We start from the raw sequence: 19,463 nt of genomic DNA, 5'->3' as shown, positions 1-19,463 counted from the left end.
GGGGACAATCCCCGGCCAAAGCAGACCCCAGGGGAGGGGACAGGCTCAGGGGACGGGGACAGATCCCTGAAGGCAAGGACAGAACTCAGAGGGCGGGTATATTTAGGGGGCGGGGACCCAGAGGTGGAGCCCGAACTCAACCAGTGAGGACACTACTCGACGAGCGGAATAGACCCAGGGAGCTCAGAGCGCGGACATCCCAGGGGAATGGGGAGAGAACTCCGAGTAGGGAGAGAACCACGGGGGTCGCATCCAGCTTTGGAGGGGTGGATATAACAGTAGGGAATGAAATTCAGAGGGAGGAAAGAAATTCAGGGAGAGAAGGAACTGGGAGAAGGACGAATCCAGCGGCGAAGTAGAACTGACGGGGTGTGGGATTCAAGAGGGAAAGAATGGAACCCAAGGATGAAGAAACTGGGTGGGGTAATAGACTGGAGGGGACAATGGGTGGATAGAAGAAGGGGCGGGAACTGAGGGGGAAAGAATTCCCTAAAGGAGAGGAAAAAGAAGTCTGAGTGAGAACTCTGGTCATGGGAATGGTGCGGGATAGGAATGGAACTGAGTGGGGGCCAGAGTTCCGGACGAGGTGGAAGTGGACTACAAAAGCAGTAGGGATGGGACCTGGAGGATGGAACTGTCGGGGATGAAATCTCAGGAGGAAATTAGGGGGTACTGAAGTGGGGAACCAAATCTAGGATGAGGAAGAGAATTCAGAAGCGGAGAGAAAATCCGGGTGGGAGGACCTAGGGAGGTTGGAGCTATCTTGGGTCGATGTAATTCCGAGTGAGTTCAGAAACTGGAGGCGTAGTCTTGGGGTGGACCGGCGGAGACGGAGGATGGGAGGGCTGGGAAAGGGGCGTGTCTAACGTATAAGGGGCGGGATTTAGCGTGTTCTGAGGCGGGGCCTCTCCGCGCCCCGCCCCGCCCCGCCCCGCCCCGCCCCCGGTGCTGAGTCCTGTGACAGCCCCCAGGCAGCCCGCACTCGCAGCCTCCTTCCCCCCGAGCGGAGCTGCGGGGCCGGCCGGGCCGGGGCGGACCCCGGGAACCCGGACGCGGCCGCCCGGGCCCGCGGGCGGGGGGGATCGGCGGGGGGACGGGCGTCAGGGGCAGCCACCATGGAGTTCCGCCAGGAAGAGTTTCGGAAGCTAGCGGGTCGCGCCCTCGGGAAGCTGCACCGGTGAGCCTGGTGGAGGTCTTGGGAGGGGAAGAGTGTGAGGGTCCAAGGAAAATGCTCATTCCCACCTGGGAGCAGGACAGAAGGACAAGGCAATACCCTAGTATGGTGTGTGTGTGTGAGGTCCACCCATCTGTCCATTTTTCTCGCTCAGTCTCCAAAGGCGCTGTTCTCCCCGTCCAGTCTGTCCATTACCTCATTCATTTTTGTCTGCACCTCACGGGCACAAAGGACTCTACTCTTTCTCTGGGACTGTACATTTCCCTTGCTCAGGGTCTCTGTCCCATTCTCTGATCCCTGTACCACTCCCTCTTCACGTTTATCTGCGGGTTCCTGTCCCCTCTTTTTCTCTGGATCTCTGTCCCAGTGCTCACTCCTGCTCCTCTCTGACCACTGCTATCAATAGATCTCTGTTAACTTCTGACTCTGGTCTTTTCTCTTCACTGAGTCTATGGTACCCCTTCTTTGGGGATTCTGTCTCCCTCTTTATCTGGGATCTCTGCCCCTGTCTCTCTGAGTTGTGTTTCCCCACCCTGGGTCTCCCCATCCTTCTGTCTTTCTCACTTTCTGTCCCTCAGGGAGTTTAATCTGAAGCTAAAGCGGATTGGGGCCCACAGGTCCTTGTCCTTGAGGGGGGTTAAGCTGGGGGAAGAAGCCAGGGTATCCTGGGTCTCTGGGGGAGTGTTGCAGGCCAAAAAATTAGGCTCCTGGGGTAGGACAGACTTTCCAAGAGATACAGGCTAGAGCTGAGAGGGACTTCCTTCTATCTGGAGTGATGACTCCAGTGACCTGGGTGTCCCTCAGGATAGTGTGGACACTTCCCCTGCAGTCTCTTACCCCCAACCTCAGCTTTGGCTCTAAGTCAGAGAAATAACTCAGCTGCGGAAAAGCCTAAAAATACCTGGCCACAGGGCGGGAAGGAGACAGCCTCCTTAACACTGTGCCCCTGCCCCCATGGCCTCAGACCCTGTCCCCTTGACCCACAGCCCTGAGGCCACCTTTAGTTGACCCTCAGTTCATCTCACTAGGCCATTCAAGTCCTTTTCTAAGTCTAACATTAGTCCTGCTTGCTGCAGGATCACCTCCTAGCTCCAACCAAAGTTACCCCACCTTTCAGTAACATGAGAGACAGGAATAAGGCAGGACAGAGGGAGGAGGCACAGGGATGGCGCAGTTCGGGGGGTAGAGGGGGGGCTGAGAGCACTTCACTCCTTTTTTTTTTTCCCAGTTTTTCATCCCCTCCCCACCCTTTTTCTCGCCTCCTTTCACGAGTTTCTCAAAATACATCAGTGCGAAGTCAGGAGAGGGAGAGAGATGTGCTGACGGAGGGGGCTGGGGGGGTGGCAGCAGGAGGGATGTGCTCCTTAGGCCCCCTCCCTTAGTCTGGGCTTCTCAGTTTCTCAACCGTGTCTGGGTTTCTCTCAGTCTATTTCTGCCTCACCCTCACCTCGCTGAGCTGCCTCCTGGGTCCCAGAGACCCCAGAGTTCAGAACTCGGGCCAGGACAATGAGCAGGGAGTTTGTGCAAAGAAGAGCATTTGCATCCAAAGCCCAGGGTTCCTTCTGATGGCTAGAGAAGGGGGAGAATGCCTGTATTGGACCTACCACAACATCCCATGTCATCCTCTAGATAAGGCTGGGGAAACAGGTTCAGTTTGGGAGTGGGGGTGTCAGTGACTGAGTACAAGACCCATCATCTGAACCCAGATGAGCCTAGTCTCCATCCCCAACCTGGTATATAAGCTGCAGATTTTCCTCGAGATGAGTGACGCTAGAGTGGGTGAAGGACTCTTGGGCCAGGAAACAGACAGTACCCAGGGAGACATGGGACAAGGACATGGGAGGAAGGGGAAAGCAGGGAGATGGAAGTCATAATACCTCCTTTGAGCAAAACTGAGGACCAAGAAAGACCAGGCCCCAGTGCTATTTTTTTTTTTTTTTTTTTATACTTGGGATTGAACCCAAAGGTGCCTAAGCACAAAGCCACATCCCATCCCCCCATTACTATTGCTATTCTTCTGCATGACCTTGATTCTGCTTTCTGAACCTCACTTTCCTTAGTTGTGCAAGGGGGAAGATAAAAACAAAAGGCCATAAGGAGAAAGAGAGTGGGCATTCCTGAGAGAGGGCAATTGAGACCTCCTCTCCATTTTGGTCAACTACTTCTTAAAAGTGGCTTCTCCTCATCACTGAGTCCCCAGGTCTGAGGTCTGGGCATCTCTCCAAAGAGGGGAGGGGGATCTCCACCCAGGCTGTCCTCTCTCTGTTCTGTTGTCTGTATTGCTGGTCTACTAGAACGGTTACCATCACCTCAACATTTCCTCTGTCGGAACTTGCTAATCTTGCCCCCATTTTATTTTTATTTTTATTTTTATATTTTTTATTTTTTTGTGGTGCTGGGGATTGAACCCAGGGCCTTGTGCTTGTGAGGCAAACACTCTACCAACTGAGCTTTATCCCCAGCCCTTATTTTTATTTTTTAAAGATTTTTTTTTTAGTTATAGATGGACACAATATCTTTATTTGATTTATTTATTTATGTGGTGCTGAGGATTGAACCAGTGCCTCACACATGCTAGGCTAGCACTCTATTACTGAGCCACAACCCCAGTCCCTCACCCCCATTTTATAGATGTGGAATACTGAGACCACCATTTAAAAAGTCTTGGCTTGAGATCTGACATCTCACAATATAAACCATGATTATCACATTTCAGGGGCTGCAATCACATTTTGAACTTCAGGGTCAAATATCTGATATCAAGATGGGTCAAGACCTAATCTCATTGGGTGACAATTGGGCGACAGGGGGTACCTGAGGGAAATTCCTGCCATACTGTACTATTCACTCTGCGGGCTCCAGTTCCACCTGTCTCAGGCTCTCTCAACCCTCACCCTGGGTCTCAGTCCTCATTCCCCTGAGTTCTGTCCACTCCTCCCTCTTTCTAACCCCTCCATTTCTTAACATCCCTTCCCCACCTCCTTAAGTTCTAGGATGGGAGCGTGGCTGTGTTTTCTCATCTCTTCCACTTCCCTCCCCCCAGACCGTCTGGCTGTTCTTTCCTCCCCCGTCCCAGTCTCCCTCGCCTCCATCTGTTCTAGCCCCTTCCTGGGATCCAGCCCGATACCCTGGTTGCTTACCCGCTTCAGAGAGGGGCCACACCTCACACATCAGTTCCCAGCCTGCCTCACCTTTGTCTCTTAGTCTCTCCATCTTTCAACATCCGGGGTATCTATTCTCCTCCCTCTGCATCTATGTCCTCTGTCCTGGGTTTTGGGTCTTACCTCTCTTTGGGTCTCTGCCTCCCTCTCTGGATCTCCGTCCTGCTCCCTCTCTGTTTATCATCCCTCCTCTCTCTGGCTTCTGCCTCCTGTCTCTGGGCCTCTGTCCCACTCTCTTTGGGTTTCTGTGCCCTTTCTCTGGGTGTCTGTCCCCCACCCTCTCCCCTCTCTGCCCCTTCTGTATTTCCAGCCCTGGCTCTCTGGGTGCCTATGCGGCTCCCCTTTATCTGTTCCCCTCATCTCCAGTCTTTCCCCACCTGTCTCCAGGCATCTCTTTTTTTCCTGCAGTCTCTCTCTGGGTTTGAGGCGGCCCTCCAAGTGCCCTATCCATCATCACAGACTCAATCCTGGATCCAGAATGGGCGGGGGCGAGAATCACGCTGGGGAATGAGCCAATCTCTCTACCAGGGCCATCTGTCCCCTGCCAGGACACCACCCGCCACTCCCCCCTCCCTGCCCCCTAGGCTGACAGCCTGAACTCAAGCTTCCTCAGGGATGCTCAGGCTGGGCTGCTGGATTCCTGGGCTTGGCTGGCCCTCTCCCCACCTCCTTGTTCCTGGGAATGGGGTTCTGGTGGCTGTGGTGGAGTCAGCTGGATGTCAGCCCCACACCTGGGCCTGAAAGCAGGGAAGGGCATGTGTGTGTGGAGGCGGTGGTGTATAGCTGGGAAGCATCTGTTCTTTTGACACCTTTGCTGAGGTCTCTCCTTAGCACCTTTTGCTTCCTCAAATAGACTGAGATCTAGGATGGGGGCTGGGGAGAGTATTTGGGCCTTAGAGTGGGTGATGGGGACATAGTCTCTTGGATCTCAAAGAAGTCTTTGGTCTAGAAGTCCCGAGTTGAGAGAGATGAGAGAGTTGAGGGATAAGGAGGCTGAGAACCTTCACGCCTGAGCCTGAGGGCGGGGAGGATTGGGGACGCGTTTTCCTAGTTCAAGAGAGATAGAAATGGGACCAGATTCCTTGATCGTGGGGAGATAAGAGATCCAGGGACCTGGACTCCTAGCAAAGAAAGGGGTGAGGGCTTAGAATTCTGGGTCTCGAAAAGCAGGAGTTTTTGCATTGGACTCCCGTGTCACAGGGAGTTGGGGTCTGGGGGTACGGACTTCTGAGACTTTAACTCTTGTTGCACTGAAGACTTCTGGAGAAGCGGCAGGAAGGTGCGGAGACCCTGGAGCTGAGTGCTGACGGGCGCCCGGTGACAACGCAGACCCGGGACCCGCCAGTTGTAGACTGCACCTGTTTTGGCCTCCCTCGCCGCTACATTATCGCCATCATGAGCGGTCTGGGCTTTTGCATCAGCTTTGGCATCCGCTGCAACCTGGGCGTGGCCATCGTCTCCATGGTCAACAACAGCACAACCCACCGCGGGGGCCACGTGGTGGTGCAGGTAGCTCAGGGCAGGAGTCCTGGCGCAGCAGTCGGGTGCTAATCTTGCCCACGCCCCTGATGACGTCATGTTCGCCTACAAGCGGTCCAGACCACGCCCCTCACAACCACAGCCTTAGTGCCGGGGTCCAGCTGTATCACTCCTTAGCTCTAACTCCCCCCACAGGGCTCTCCACTTCCTAAGCCCCACCCAGATCGAAATGAAGCCCCGCCCCCTTTTCTGGTCTCTGATTCCAAAAAGTAGACTCCGTTCCAGCATTAGGTCCCCTATGTGTTACCTCTTTTCCATTTCGTACCTACCAGCAATTTTGTTCACGCCTGTGCCCCAAGCTCATGTTCCTGGCTCACATTTATTCAATTCTAGTCCTATCTCAAGTTCCTCCCTAAACTTGATCCTGTATTATCTGAAGTCCCGCGGCCGCCTTAGTTATGCCCGATGTACTCTGGTTGTCTTAAAACCCGGCCCCATCTCAGATTTTCCGATATTTTAAGTTCAGTACTGTAGAGACCATGCCCCTGCCTTGCGGGGAAAAATCCTGGTTTGGACTGTGGACTACCAGAGGCCCTCCTTTTGCTCCTTTCCAATCAGGACCACCCCTAATTTAGCAGTTCCTTGTCCCTGCCCAGACCTTATCCAGGTCATCCCACAAACAGGTTATAAAATGGATAGAAGTAGAGACAACCCCATGCTATGGGCCCTGGGACATTCAGAGAGGGGTATTGAAGTAGGAAAGCAGGCAGAAGGAAGCTACTAGGCAGCAATGTGTCCTGTTGTTAAGGCGGTAGTACTCCTCCTAGCAACTTGAAGAGCGGTTTGTCAACTGACAGAAGATGGCCTGATATCTGATTGGCAGGTGTTTGGGCGGTGGGAGGGTATCCTTGCTGCTGATTGGCCAAGGGGCTAATTCTCTGGCCGCTGATTGGTGGAGGGCAGGGCCTGGGGCTGGGTGGCTGGTTTGATGTGCCTTTTGGCCCACAGAAAGCCCAGTTCAGCTGGGATCCAGAGACTGTCGGCCTCATACACGGCTCCTTTTTCTGGGGCTACATTGTCACTCAGATTCCTGGAGGATTTATCTGCCAAAAATTCGCAGCCAACAGGTATGGTGGTGGGGCCTCAAGGTGGATAGACCTACAGTTGAGTGGAGTGAGTGTATCTTGAACTTGGGGATCTGCCTCCAGGGAAATGGGAAGAGCCTGAGTTTGGGGCGGGGCTTGTGATTGTGGAAGGTGGGAATCACGGATTTGGTGGGACTAGGAATTCTGGGGAACATAGGGCCTAGCCTGGTGTGGGCGGGGAGGGCATCCTAGGAATCTTTTTCTCCCACCCTTCCCATCAGGGTTTTCGGTTTTGCCATTGTGGCTACCTCCACTCTAAACATGCTGATCCCTTCAGCTGCCCGAGTCCACTATGGCTGTGTCATCTTCGTGAGGATCCTGCAGGGGTTGGTAGAGGTAAAGCCCAGCCTCATATGATCCCGCCCCCATCTGATCCCGCCTCTTCTCATTGACTTTTTTTTTTTTTTTTTTTTTTCGTATTTAGGGGGTCACATACCCCGCCTGCCACGGGATCTGGAGCAAATGGGCCCCACCCTTAGAACGGAGTCGCCTGGCGACGACAGCCTTTTGCGGTAAGAGAAAGGAGCTGAGGACCCAATTCCTGCATCTGAGGGAGGAAGGGTGTGGTCTTTACTTCAGTGTCCTAGAAAGGCGAGGTCTGAGGGTCCATATTCCTGAGATCTGGGAGGATGGACTTGTTCTCTATCCAGAATCCTCTTCCTTAGGTTCCTATGCTGGGGCAGTGGTCGCGATGCCCCTCGCTGGGGTCCTGGTGCAGTATTCGGGATGGAGCTCTGTTTTCTACGTCTACGGTGAGGGACCCCGATGCCTGGTTCCAGGAGGCTCTGGGGCGGAGTGGGGCCCGTCGTCACCCCGTTCCCATGCCCTCCTGACCCCCCTCAGGCAGCTTCGGGATCTTCTGGTATCTGTTCTGGTTGCTTGTCTCCTATGAGTCCCCTGCACTGCATCCCAGCATCTCCGAGGAGGAGCGCAAATACATCGAGGACGCCATCGGCGAGAGCGCCAAACTCATGAACCCCGTTACGGTCTGGGCAAAAGCTGGGGTGGGGCGGGGAGGGATGTCTGGGTTTGAACATGCACAGGCTGTAGATCCTGCCGGGTTCCTGTAGACTCTGAGGAGACAGGACCCGACCACAAAAACAGCGGGGCTAGAATCTAGGAGCCGGTTATGCCCGGTGGAGGGCGGGATTAGCAGGCGCATGGGGCGGGGTTAGGTCGCGAGGAGGGTGGGATTAGAACTACCAATGAGGCGTGGTTCAAAGCAACCGGAGGCGGATTAGAATGTGGGGTTTTTGCTAGTCCTTGGGGTGGATGAAGTTAGATTTAGGGGGTGTGGGGAACAGAGACTCCTGGGCTCAATATATGAGTCGTCGTGGGCTGACACCTGAGAAACTGAGAGGCCACTGAAGAGCCAGGATCCACCACTTCATCCCTGAAATGTCGCAGCGATTCCAACCTCTTAGGTCCCCATGGGGAAACAGCTTGGCCAGTGCCCTTAGATTCCCTAGAGACTTCAGTAAGGTCGGGATTCATGGATCTTTGGGAGACTACAGTGGGGTCACTGAAGGGACATGTGGAAGCACCTATCTCTGGTGTCCATCTTAGCGGCCTCTCCCATCCCCGCCCTCCCCAGAAATTTAACACACCCTGGAGGCGATTCTTTACGTCTATGCCAGTCTATGCCATCATCGTGGCCAACTTCTGCCGCAGCTGGACATTCTACCTGCTCCTCATCTCCCAACCCGCGTACTTTGAAGAAGTATTTGGCTTTGAGATCAGCAAGGTAGGCCCTGGAGGAGGGAGCGCGGCGCGGGTGAGAGAGGGATCCCCAGGCAGGGAGAAGCCGGTGGAGCGTCTACAGGCAGAGACAGCAAATCAGCAATCTCTGACGGCACCTCACCCCCCCACACACACCTGCTCCTGCAGGTGGGCCTGGTGTCAGCGCTGCCTCATCTGGTCATGACAATTATCGTGCCCATCGGGGGTCAGATTGCGGACTTCCTGCGGAGCCGTCGCATTATGTCCACCACCAACGTGCGCAAGTTAATGAACTGCGGGGGTGAGTGGCCTAGGGACCTCCTCCTTGGAGCAGAGAGAGGTGGGGCGAATCCAATGGGTGGGCCCTGGGATGGGCGTGGCCTAAAGGCGTGGTTAATAGGACAGGGCGAGGATTGAAGGCAGGCCTGCGTGGAACAGATTCTCATGCATCAGTCTCAGAGGCCACGCGTGGAAGGGCAAGGCTAGTGTAGGAGACGAAGCTGGGCACGAAAGGGCAGGCCTTCAAGTGACTTGGCAGAGCAGGACACTAGGGTCTATGAGTGGGGGGTCCTGGCAAGGGCATGCTGCCTATTGAGTGGGGGCGGGGTGACAGAGGGAGAGCACGGAGGTGCACAAATGTGGTTCAGATCCTGCAGCTTCAGGATGTGGCCTAGTTAGGGGGCCATGACAAAGTCTGGTCTTGGGAAAACAGGGTACTGCTCCTGGGTCTAGAGGAATGGGAGAAAAGACCTGGGCCCAGTACAGCGGTGACCCATCCGGGACCAAGAGGAAGATTGGGATAGGAACAGGCCTGGAAAGGGGATCTGGGGCAGCCTGCGCCCCACCTTGGCGGGCACTCAGGAGACACGGCCCTCCTTAGGCTTTGGCATGGAAGCCACGCTGCTGTTGGTGGTCGGCTACTCCCACTCCAAAGGCGTGGCCATCTCCTTCCTGGTCCTTGCAGTGGGCTTCAGCGGCTTCGCCATCTCTGGTGAGAACGGCAGATGCGCAGCTTGTGGAATGTTGGTCAGTTGTATAGGGAGCTTTCTGACTCAGAAATGGATCTTCCTGCCTTGCAAAAGGTGGACTAAAAAGTGGTGGTGGAGGGGGGTGTTCAGCTGCTCCAGAGGCTGAGGCGGGAGGATCACATGTTCAGTCAGCCTCAGCAACTTAATAAGGCCCTAAGCAACTTATCGAGACCCTATCCCAGAATAAAACCATGAAATGGGCTGGGTGTGTGGCTCAGTGATTAAGGGCCCCTGGGTTCAATCCCTGTTACCCACCCCATAAACAAGAGGGGAGTTGATGTGGGGATCTGGAACATCCTGGTGGGATCCCTGTAGTGCGATTTGGGTGTAAAGCTTCCTGGCTTCCTCCATGTCAGGGTTCAACGTGAACCACCTGGACATCGCTCCGCGCTATGCCAGCATCCTCATGGGCATTTCCAACGGCGTGGGCACATTGTCCGGCATGGTGTGTCCTATCATCGTGGGCGCCATGACTAAGCACAAGGTCGGTGTTCAGACCCTGCTTCCCTTGCCCTCCAAATGTATGTCTGGTTGCTTCTTGACCACGTTCTGTCCATTGCCCTTTCTGGTCTCTTTCCTCTCTCTGAACCTCAGCCTCCCTTTCTCTGATTATTCATGCCCCCCTGCCTTGTTCACTCTCCACCCCTGTTTATCTGTCCTCTTACTTGACCTCATCCTTTGTTGTCCCCCATACAGACTCGGGAGGAGTGGCAGTATGTGTTCCTAATTGCCTCCCTGGTGCACTATGGGGGTGTCATCTTCTATGGGGTCTTTGCCTCTGGAGAGAAGCAGCCATGGGCGGAGCCTGAGGAGATGAGCGAAGAGAAGTGTGGGTTCGTTGGCCATGACCAGCTGGCTGGCAGTGACGAAAGTGAAATGGAGGATGAAGCTGAGCCCCCTGGAGCACCCCCTGCTCCCCCTCCTTCCTATGGGGCAACACACAGCACGGTTCAGCCCCCCAGGCCCCCACCCCCTGTCCGGGACTACTGACCATGTGCCTCCCATCGAATGGCAGTTTCCAGGACCTCCACTTCATACATCTCTGGCCTGAGTGGCAGTGTCAAGGAACCCCACTCCTCTCTGTCTTGCCAGGCCTAAAAAGCACTTTCCCTTGTTCCCAATGCTGTCAAAACCTCCTCCCTTCCCAACTGCCTCTCAGGGGTAGTGGAGCTGCAGACTGGCAGTTTCAAGAATACCCACATGCCCCTTGAAGTTTCCCTTCTCCACTCCTTCTGCCTCAGTGGTTTCAGATCTCTCCTTTCAGGGCTTTATTTGAATGGACAGTTCAACCTCTTACTCTCTCTTGTGGTTTTGAGGCACCTCCTCCTTTCCTTTAACCCCAGAGACTCTCAGGTTAACCCCTGAGATTCCTCAGTCCGCCTCCCCAGAAAAGTTCAAGGTCCTCCTCTAGAATTTCCAAATCTCTCCTAACTCCTCTGCATTTTCTGGGTTGGTTTCCCAATTCCCCATCCCCGCCATTCCAGGGATTCATTCTCACCAGCGTTTCTGAGGGAAAAACGGCGGTTTCAACCACCCCCTTCACCCCTACCACCAGCAGATTCTGCTGAAGCACCAAATTCACCAACCTTCTCCCTAGCTTTGCACAACCTCCAGGGAAACAACCAAAATGGCAGTTTTAACAACTTGCCTCTCCACCCCTGTGCACTTTTTCTGATACAGTTTTCAGGTTTAAATAGTGGCTGCTCTAGTCTATTTATTCAATGGTTTGAAGCCACCACCACTGAATTTCCCCATGGTGGTTTCAAGATGCCCTTCACCCCCCCGATTCCTTGCACTTTATTCTCCTGGGTGGTATCGGACTACCCTGTTTCTCAGTGGCCATTTGTTGTGTCCCTCAGGGGCTAAATGATTAAAATCTGGGATCCTTCCCCTCTCAGACACCCCTCTTTCAGTTTAGAATTTGGGGAATATATGTAGGAGAAGTCACAGAATCCCAGGAAAGGGAATGGGGCTGGGGGAAAGGAGTTTTTCCTGGGGCAGGGTTGTGTCTTGGTGTCTGTCTCTGTGATCGTAAATCCTGCCCTGCCCCACTCCAATAAAATGCTTTGGTGTACAGACTCAGTTGTCCTGGGTTGTGGGGTCACAGGAATCCTGACCCCCCCTCCTCCCTCAGGCCCAGGGGCCCAGGTCCAGCCCTCCTCTTTCCTCAGGCCCAGGGGTCTGGGCCCCAGTGCCTTCCTCTCTCAGATCCAGACCAGCCTCTAACTTGCTCCCTTCCCCCTCAGTCACAGCCAACTCAGTACTCTGTCCCTGTGGCCCAAAACTCAGGTCGGAGGTCTCAAGCTGTGGGAACACCTGATTTATTCGGCCTCAGACTGTGTTCTCAGATTAGCGAAAGCGATTCTCTTTGTCGGACCCTCTACCGAGGAACTCCACTAAGCAGCCAAGCCTGCCAGGAGGACAGGACCTCTGGGTTCTCCCTCCGTCTAGCAATGCACAGGTCCCGCTGGACCCCGAAGGGGCTCACACGAAGTTGTTGGGGAGGGTGGCTGGGGACAGCGACTCCAGGCGCTGGGGCCGACCCCCGCGTGGCGGCGGGGGAAGCTTGGGTGGTAGTGGGGGTGTGGGAGGGGGCTGCTTGGTGGCGATGTGCGAAGGGACCCAGGCATCTGGCGCATAAAAGTAGAGGTCGTAGGGGTCCTTCGGGGCGTCCAAATGCAAAACTGAGGAAGCAAAGGGACGGGGTCATCCCCAGGACCTGTCGGTCTCCTGACCTCTGGCCTGTGAGGAGGCCCGAGAGATTCCGATTATCCATTTAAACTGGGTGTTCAAAGGATACGTTGAGGGCACCTGAATAAACGTGGAGGTGTGGTTCCGGGAAGGGGCGGGGCTTTATGGGGCGGGGCCCGCCGGGAGGGGGCGGGGAAATCAGAGCCGCAGCGTTGCTCCGGGAGGGGCAATTTCCAACTGAGTTAGAGGAGGACCTGGAAGTGTGCGTGTGAAACTTCAGATAATTAAGGGGCAGGACATGGCCTTGGAGCGGTCAGGGCTTTTACTGGTCTTGAATGGGGGTCCTGTATTTTGGGGCAGAGCGCCCTAAAGGGCCCAGAAGGTTAAGGAAATTCAGCGAATTCAGGCATTCAGGGAAAGCAGGCACTCACCGGGCTCATCCCCGCTGTCCGGGAGCCTGTGGTGTGCGAAGGGCCGGTGTTGGGCCGCCCGGCGGTAGAGACACCACAGCAGGAGGAAGATGCCGATCAGCAGCCCAGTCCCCGCAAAGAACAGGCACAGGGCCCCTCCCGTAGCGCCGCGCGGGCGCCCCACCAGAGTCACACCTGGAGCAGGAGAGGGGCAATCCAATCCAGCTTCTTCATCCTTCAGACCCAGGGCTCCAGGCCCAGCCTCCTCCCTCAGACCCAGGGCTCCAGGCCCAGCCTCCTCCCTCAGACCCAGGGCTCCAGGCCCAGCCTCCTCCCTCAGACCCAGGGCTCCAGGCCCAGCCTCCTCCCTCAGACCCAGGGCTCCAGGCCCAGCCCTCCTCCCTCAGACCCAGGGCTCCAGGCCCAGCCCCTCACCGGTCTCTTTCACTCGCTCCACCACGATGATAGTATTGACTCTGTCTCCTCTGCTGCGCCGCTGGGGGGGCCGGGGTGTTGCAGGGGCCTGCTTATTGGGGAGCTCTTGAGAAGCAGGGGGACCTGCAATCCGGGCTGAGGGAGGAGGAGTGTCTGACCCTTTAGTGCCAGAGTTCTGGGGGTCCTTGAGTTCAGTGGTCCCTGGAGAATCTGAGGTGGGCAATTTAGAGAGGTCGGACTGCGTGGCCGTATGGGTTTCTGGTGGGGGGTTCAGGTGCAGTTCATTTAAGGCAGTGACTTCATTCTTGAAGGTCATAAGCATTTCTGGGTCAAGACTAGTGGAGATTTCGGGCTCGGAGGTCACGGACACCTCTGTTGCATCTTGGTAGTGGGTGGGAGGGATTTCAGTAGGGCTGGTGTAGGTCACATGGGACTCTGGGTGGGGGGTTTCAGTAGGATCAGGACGGATTGTTCGGGGGAATTCAGACTTTGGGACCTCAGAGGTGTCAGGGTCATGGGTTTCTAGAGATTTGGAATCAAGGGTCTTTGCGGGGTCAGGATTTGGGGTCTTGGGGGTTTTGGCATGTGGGACATCAGTGGTGTTAAGTTGGGGAGTCTCTGGCAATTCTTGGTGTGTGGTCTGTATAGGGTCAGTGTTTGGGATCTCAGGAAATTCTGGATGTGAAGTTTCTGAGAGATTAGGTTTGGAGGTCTCAGGGGATCCTGGGTGTGGATTTCCAGTTGGGTCAGATTTGGGGGTCTCAGAAGTTTCTGTCACTTTGAAGGGGCTAGTTTTGGGGGTGTCTAGGAGATCTGATACTGAGGTCATGAGTAAGTCAGGCTTAGAGGTCTCAGGGGACATAGGCTGTGGGGTTCCTTGGAGGTGAAGGCTGAGAGTCTCAGTGAAGTTGAGGGGGGAGGTCTCAGGAGAAACTGCAAGAGTGGTCTCAGAGGGCGCAGGATAAACAGTCCCAGGGAATTCTGGGTTAGACCAATCTCTGGTAGAATTTTTAGAAGCACCAGGGGAGGTCTCAGAGGCATGGCCCATCCCCTGAAACTTGGAGGCCAGAGATGGAGAGGCTGAGGGAGCAGCCTTGGAACCCAGCTGGGTGAGGAAGAAGACGAGGAGGAAGAGGATAGGGCTGAAGAACTTCATAGCTCTGGGAGATGCCTGTAGCTGTTGGAGGAGCGGGGACGAAGAGGTTAAGGTCAAAGCCTCCTGAGCCCCTCCCAATCCCCAGAGGCCACTCCTACTGACTCCCAAGTGGACTAGGTGGGTTTAGGGCCCTGTTTGGGCACCAGGGAAAGGAGCAGAACCCCACTGCAGCTCCCCAAAGGCTGTAGGGCTGTAGGCGCTGTTGCTAAGGAAGTCACAGGCACTGGGCTTCTTGGCAGTGGTAGTTAATTTTCTTATCTGTTCCTCCAAGAGGTCCCAGAAAATTGGAAAAAAATGACACCTCTCTAAGCCCTCATAAATCCTGGGCTTTAACTTTGGCGGCTGTCAGGTCTCCCAGGGGACACGGTTCACCCTTCCTGAGCCTCCAGAACTACGTGACTCAACAGTTGTTTACACAAAACTCAGAAGGAACAGCTTGGGGCTGGACTCTGCAGTCTGAGAGAGAAGGGAGACACTTAGGTTCTGGACCAGAAGGTTGCTGGGGCTTCAGGATCCTGGGTACCACAGGGTGAGGGGGCTAAGGTCTAAATCCCTGGCTCATTCCACAGATTAGAAGGCTGGAAGTTCAAACCCGGCATCGTGGTGCACACCTGTAATCCCAGAAAGTTGGGAGGCTGAGGCAGGAGGATTGCAGGTTCAAAACCAGCCTCAGCAATTAGGGAGGCCCTAAGCGACCAAGTGAGACCCTGCCTCAAAAGAAAAAGAAAAAGAAAAATGGGCTGGGGATGTGGCTCAGTGGTTAAGCGCACCTGGGTTCAATCCCTGGTACCAAAAAAAAAAAAAAAAAAAAAAAAAAAAAAAAAAAAGAATGGAAGTTCAGATGCCTAGACTTTTGAGGGAGTAAGGTTTGCAGGGCTGGAGAATAGGAGAGAAGGGACACAGGGGTCTGGAACTCTTGGACCCAGTTAGAAGGAATTTGGGAACCCTGAGTCCTGGGTCTTCCAGAAATAGACTCTGGAGGACTGGGTTTCTTAGCTGAGTTGGGGGGAGCTTTGGGGCAGGACTCTTAAGCTCCCTGTTTATTGAGGATGGAGCTAGGATCTCCACATTTCAGGGGATGGTCTGAATAGAGATGCATTGGTCTGTGGTCAGGTGCAGGTGGAGGTAGCAGATGCCTGAATGGGACAGGGTCACTTGGGGTATCTTACCTGTTCAGTAGGTGTCCAAGATAACAGCAGGTGAGCAGTTAGATGCAAAGACCTGTTAGTGCTGCAGAATGACTCTGGGTGGGGCAGCAGGAGCTAGGGTCCCGGAGGTGCACAGGTGACGCATCTGACCCCTCCCCAGGGATCCTGGGAACTTAGCAACAGCTAAGGCTCTTAAAGGGACAGAGATAAATGACATTGTCTCTGGAGTGGAGAAGGGAGTTAGTGACTGAGTGATGTGGGGAGGATGTGACCCAAACTATCTTCCCTCTTAAACCAAATGTCCTGACCCTCTGCCCCCAAAGCCAAGGATCTAGGTCCCTGGTACCTTCATTCTTGAACCGACTAAGTCAGGGTCTCCAGCTCCTTCCAGTCAGACCCAGGAATCCATACTTCCAGCTCCCTCCTTCCCCAGATTCAGGAATTCAGGTTCCCAGCAATTCCTTCCCCAAAGTCAGGAAATTGGGTCCCTGTCCCATCCAGCCTTAGACCTAGGAGTCCAAGCTCTGTATACATCCTCTCTGGGGAACTGGGAATCCAGGAGCCCATGTCCCAGGTGCAGCCCTTTAGTACTCCAGCCTCTGCCCACCTCCCTGCTGTGTGGGGCCTGCTCTCTCTGATCTCTCCCTTCGGGATTTTCTCTGGGCATGTCCCTCTCTCTGCTATCTGTCCTTTCCTTCTCTCTGACAGCCTTTTCCCTCCACCTTCCATCTCAACCTGGCTCTGGCTATTTCTCGCTTCCTTCCTCTCCTTCCCTTGCTTGGTCTCCTCTGTCTTTGTCCTTCCCTCCTGTGGCATTTTCTCCCATGCGTGTCCCTTCCTCCTCCTCTCTGTTGTTTTCCTCGTCTCTTTCTATGTCTCTGACTTCTACTGGATGGTCCCTCTGCAGTCTCTATTTTTATCCCTCTGACACACCCACCCTGTGCCCACCTCTGTGTCTCTCTCTCCCCCTTCCTCTTCTCAGGTCTCAGCTCCTGGTCCCAATTAGTTGGTGGCCGCCAAGGAAGCGGCAAGGCCCCCACCCTGGACTCCTCATTATCGCAGCTGGCTCCTAATGAGCCTGTGGGGGGAATTGACCCAGCGCCCCCAGCCCGGCCTGCGTCACTAGAGCCGGGGGCTGGGGAGAAGATATAAGGGGGCTACGGCATCGCTGCCCAAGTCCACTGAGCGGTAGGGGCCCCCGCAGGAGGTTGCTGGGTGGAGGGAGGGTGAAGGGAGGGTGGGGCCCCGGGCTCTGGTCCGGATTGAACTTTAGGAGCTCTTCCTTCTCTCTCCTCCACAGGTGATGGAGACCCGACAGGTGACCAGAAGCCCCCGGGTGCGGCTGCTGCTGCTGCTGCTGTTGCTGCTTGTGCCCTGGGGCACCCGCAGTGCCTCAGGTGTTGCCCTGCCTCCTGCCGGGGTCTTCAGGTACGTGCGAAGTCTGGGAAGGGGTGGGAACCCAGAGACGTGCGGAGAGACCCAAAGAGGAGGCAAAGAAACCCAGAGGACAGAGACTAGCCTGGGCGCGCGGGAGGCGGGGATGTGAAGAGGAGGGTGGACCGAGAATCAGCACGAGAAGGAGATCCAAGAGAGATTCCGGGAAAGGTGTTGACTCGGTGCCGAAACGGACTCATTCTTTGAGCAACGTTTACTGCCTGCTACTTTGCCAGGCAGTGCGCTGAGCGCTGGGGCCCGACAAGTGCGTGGGACTCCGCGTGCATACTAAGAGAGCTTCCGACCTGGGGAGCGGAGGGGAGAGAGGGAGAGAAAGGGAGAGAGACAGACACGCAGCGGGCAGAGGAGAGGAGACCGGGGGTGGCGGAGGGGGGGGGCGGGGAGACCACGGTGTAGTAATGGAGCTTCGAGTTAGACCTCAGGAAGGACCACCTGCAATGGGAGGGGGCAACGGGTCCATCCGTCTCCCTACAGCCTTCGCACCCCGGGCCGGGCCTCGTCTGGTCCAGTCACCCCACTGTCGCGGCGAAGCTTGGCTCTGGCGGACGACGCGGCCTTCCGAGAGCGCGCGCGGCTCTTGGCCGCCCTCGAGCGCCGCCACTGGCTGAACTCGTACATGCACAAGCTGCTGCTGCTGGACGCGCCCTGAGCGCCCCGCCCACCCCGCATTAATAAAGATACTGCGGCGAGCTCGCGACTGCGCCTTCTTCCAGCGCCGTGTGTGTGTGTGTGTGTGTGTGTGTGTGTGTGTGCGCGCGCGCGCGCGCGCACACCGGGGCGAGGCCTGTGTGGGCCACTTTGGTGTCTAGCCTCAATTACCCCCACCTTAAATAATCTTTCCTTCCACCCCATTCCTGCTTTTCTCTCTTGGAAGCTGGCTTCCCTCCTCCCTCGGGATCCCGTCCTACCTCAGCTTTGTTCCTTTCTCTCACCTCGGACCTCTGGTCCTCCTCTCTGCCTCTGCTCGCAACCCTCATCTCTGCCCTTTTCTCAGGCACTCTAACCTCCGAGGTCTCTGTCCCCTCAGTTTCTGCCCCCTTCTCTGGGCCTCTTTCCCCCCCTCTCTTCTCACCTTTCTGCATTCCCATCCTTGTGCAGATCTCCCTCTTCTCTCTACTCTTCTGCCTCTAAAACTCATCTTCCCTTCTTAATCACCTCCCTTCTTTGTCTCTGCTCTACTCTTTCATGACTTCTTTTTCTTTTGGGTCTCCATTTCTCTCCTCCAGCTCTTATTCTCTCTCAATTTCGCTGTTCCTCTCTGGTCACTTGCCCCTGGGTGGAGAGGAAAGAACGCCGGCTCTGGCGTGAAACCCTCTGACATCCGAGCCCAGGATCTCCCAACCTAGCTTTGTGATATTGGGAAGGGCTTAACCTCTATGCGCACCCTTTTCCTCATCTGTAATTTGGATCAAATTAGATAACACCCAAAAGAGACTTCAACCCAGCCCCACACAGAGAAAAACGCTTTCATTAGAAAAAGCCTTTCCGTCTCTTGCAGCATAGTTTCTTCTGGATTTCTGAACTGCGACCTTCTCGGGGAATCTAACCGGGTGCCAGGAGAGAGGGGACTAGCAGTATCCGGGCGGGATGGGGAGGGGTTGGGGAAGGGTCACAGGTGAAGCGAGGAAACAATCGAATCCACCTTATCCGCTAGGGGTCTGACCATCGTTCAGTTCCGCCCCTGAATGGGGTCCCAATGACTCACTCCAGGCAGCAAGCAGAGCTCACTGAACCCACCTGGGTGCTGGGAGGAGCTGGGGCGGCTCTTGCGGACAGGTCTCTGATTGGCCTAAAGTGGGCGGAGCTGAGAGCGTGCAGGAAGAGGGGCGTGGCTGGCCGGCTCCTGGAAACTTGCCTTTCCCGAGGTTATCTGAGTCCTAATTGGCCTGCAGGTTGTGAGGGGTGGGACTATTTATGAGTCAACCAAAAAACCAAGGAATAATCATAATCCTACCAACCATCCGGAGTTGACCCCCGCCACCCTTATGCTGTGTATTGAACCCAGGGCTCTGCGCGTTCTAGACAAGCGCTGTATCACTGAGCTACACCCGCCTCCAGCCTAAGTTGGTCTAATTTTACAAATAAACAAAGACTGAAAGGTGCAATTTCCCCTGTGATGGGTTGACAGATCTGGTTCCATGAGAAAGTTAAAGGCCAGACTGTAAGGGAAATGACTAAACAGACTCCATTTTGCTCTGAGACTCCATGTTATGTAGGAAACACTTCTCCTATGGGAACACCCCGCCTCTGCCCCCATCATCAGTTACTTAGGGTGATATGTTTAGCAATACAAAAGACAATTCTTATGAAATGAAAAATTTCTTTTGATTCCTATTTCTCCTAAACAATGTACCATGTGAATGGTGATTGTGTGGATGTAACCATTCTTTAGTTTTTACCTAGGTAATGGTCATTTTGACCCACCTCCCCCTCTGTTGATGATCTCATGTTAGTTTATAATT

General features: G+C 55.0%; 3 protein-coding genes across 3 annotated transcripts; 2 read left to right on the top strand and 1 right to left on the bottom strand.

The window, feature by feature from the left end:
- The first annotated feature begins 994 nt into the window (after positions 1–994).
- Positions 995–11,778, top strand: SLC17A7 (solute carrier family 17 member 7). Its single transcript, XM_079119730.1, has 12 exons — positions 995–1,177; positions 5,592–5,844; positions 6,823–6,941; positions 7,181–7,295; positions 7,384–7,471; positions 7,625–7,711; positions 7,803–7,945; positions 8,554–8,703; positions 8,847–8,979; positions 9,559–9,669; positions 10,063–10,190; positions 10,403–11,778. Exons 1-12 carry the CDS (start codon positions 1,116–1,118, stop codon positions 10,694–10,696), a joined length of 1,683 nt encoding a protein of 560 aa, XP_078975856.1. The 5' UTR covers positions 995–1,115; the 3' UTR covers positions 10,697–11,778.
- A 264-nt stretch (positions 11,779–12,042) lies between these two features.
- GFY (golgi associated olfactory signaling regulator) lies at positions 12,043–15,670 on the bottom strand. Its single transcript, XM_079119455.1, has 4 exons — positions 15,568–15,670; positions 13,243–14,419; positions 12,829–13,002; positions 12,043–12,390 (listed from the first exon to the last, which is right to left on the bottom strand). The coding sequence occupies exons 2-4, from the start codon at positions 14,396–14,398 to the stop codon at positions 12,191–12,193; spliced, it is 1,530 nt and encodes a 509-aa protein (XP_078975581.1). The 5' UTR covers positions 14,399–14,419; positions 15,568–15,670; the 3' UTR covers positions 12,043–12,190.
- A 1,157-nt stretch (positions 15,671–16,827) lies between these two features.
- PTH2 (parathyroid hormone 2) lies at positions 16,828–19,321 on the top strand. The gene is made up of 2 exons (XM_079119456.1): positions 16,828–16,974; positions 17,476–19,321. Exons 1-2 carry the CDS (start codon positions 16,850–16,852, stop codon positions 17,648–17,650), a joined length of 300 nt encoding a protein of 99 aa, XP_078975582.1. The 5' UTR covers positions 16,828–16,849; the 3' UTR covers positions 17,651–19,321.
- The last annotated feature ends 142 nt before the right edge of the window (positions 19,322–19,463 follow it).

The sequence above is a fragment of the Sciurus vulgaris genome, assembly GCF_902686455.1.
Source record: "Sciurus vulgaris genome assembly, chromosome: 17".
In the NCBI taxonomy this organism is placed as follows: domain Eukaryota; kingdom Metazoa; phylum Chordata; class Mammalia; order Rodentia; family Sciuridae; genus Sciurus; species Sciurus vulgaris.
This window is presented reverse-complemented; position numbering and strand designations above follow the sequence as displayed.

Coding starts and splice junctions, on each gene's coding strand:
- SLC17A7 (XM_079119730.1), top strand. CDS start 1,116: ATGGAGTTCCGCCAGGAAGAGTTTCGGAAGCTAGCGGGTCGCGCCCTC. Junction 8,704..8,846: donor TTGGCTTTGAGATCAGCAAG/GTAGGCCCTGGA, acceptor CTGCTCCTGCAG/GTGGGCCTGGTGTCAGCGCT. Junction 10,191..10,402: donor GCGCCATGACTAAGCACAAG/GTCGGTGTTCAG, acceptor TCCCCCATACAG/ACTCGGGAGGAGTGGCAGTA.
- GFY (XM_079119455.1), bottom strand. CDS start 14,398: ATGAAGTTCTTCAGCCCTATCCTCTTCCTCCTCGTCTTCTTCCTCACC. Junction 13,003..13,242: donor GGAGCGAGTGAAAGAGACCG/GTGAGGGGCTGG, acceptor CTCCTGCTCCAG/GTGTGACTCTGGTGGGGCGC. Junction 12,391..12,828: donor GGACAGCGGGGATGAGCCCG/GTGAGTGCCTGC, acceptor TTGCTTCCTCAG/TTTTGCATTTGGACGCCCCG.
- PTH2 (XM_079119456.1), top strand. CDS start 16,850: ATGGAGACCCGACAGGTGACCAGAAGCCCCCGGGTGCGGCTGCTGCTG. Junction 16,975..17,475: donor CCTCCTGCCGGGGTCTTCAG/GTACGTGCGAAG, acceptor GTCTCCCTACAG/CCTTCGCACCCCGGGCCGGG.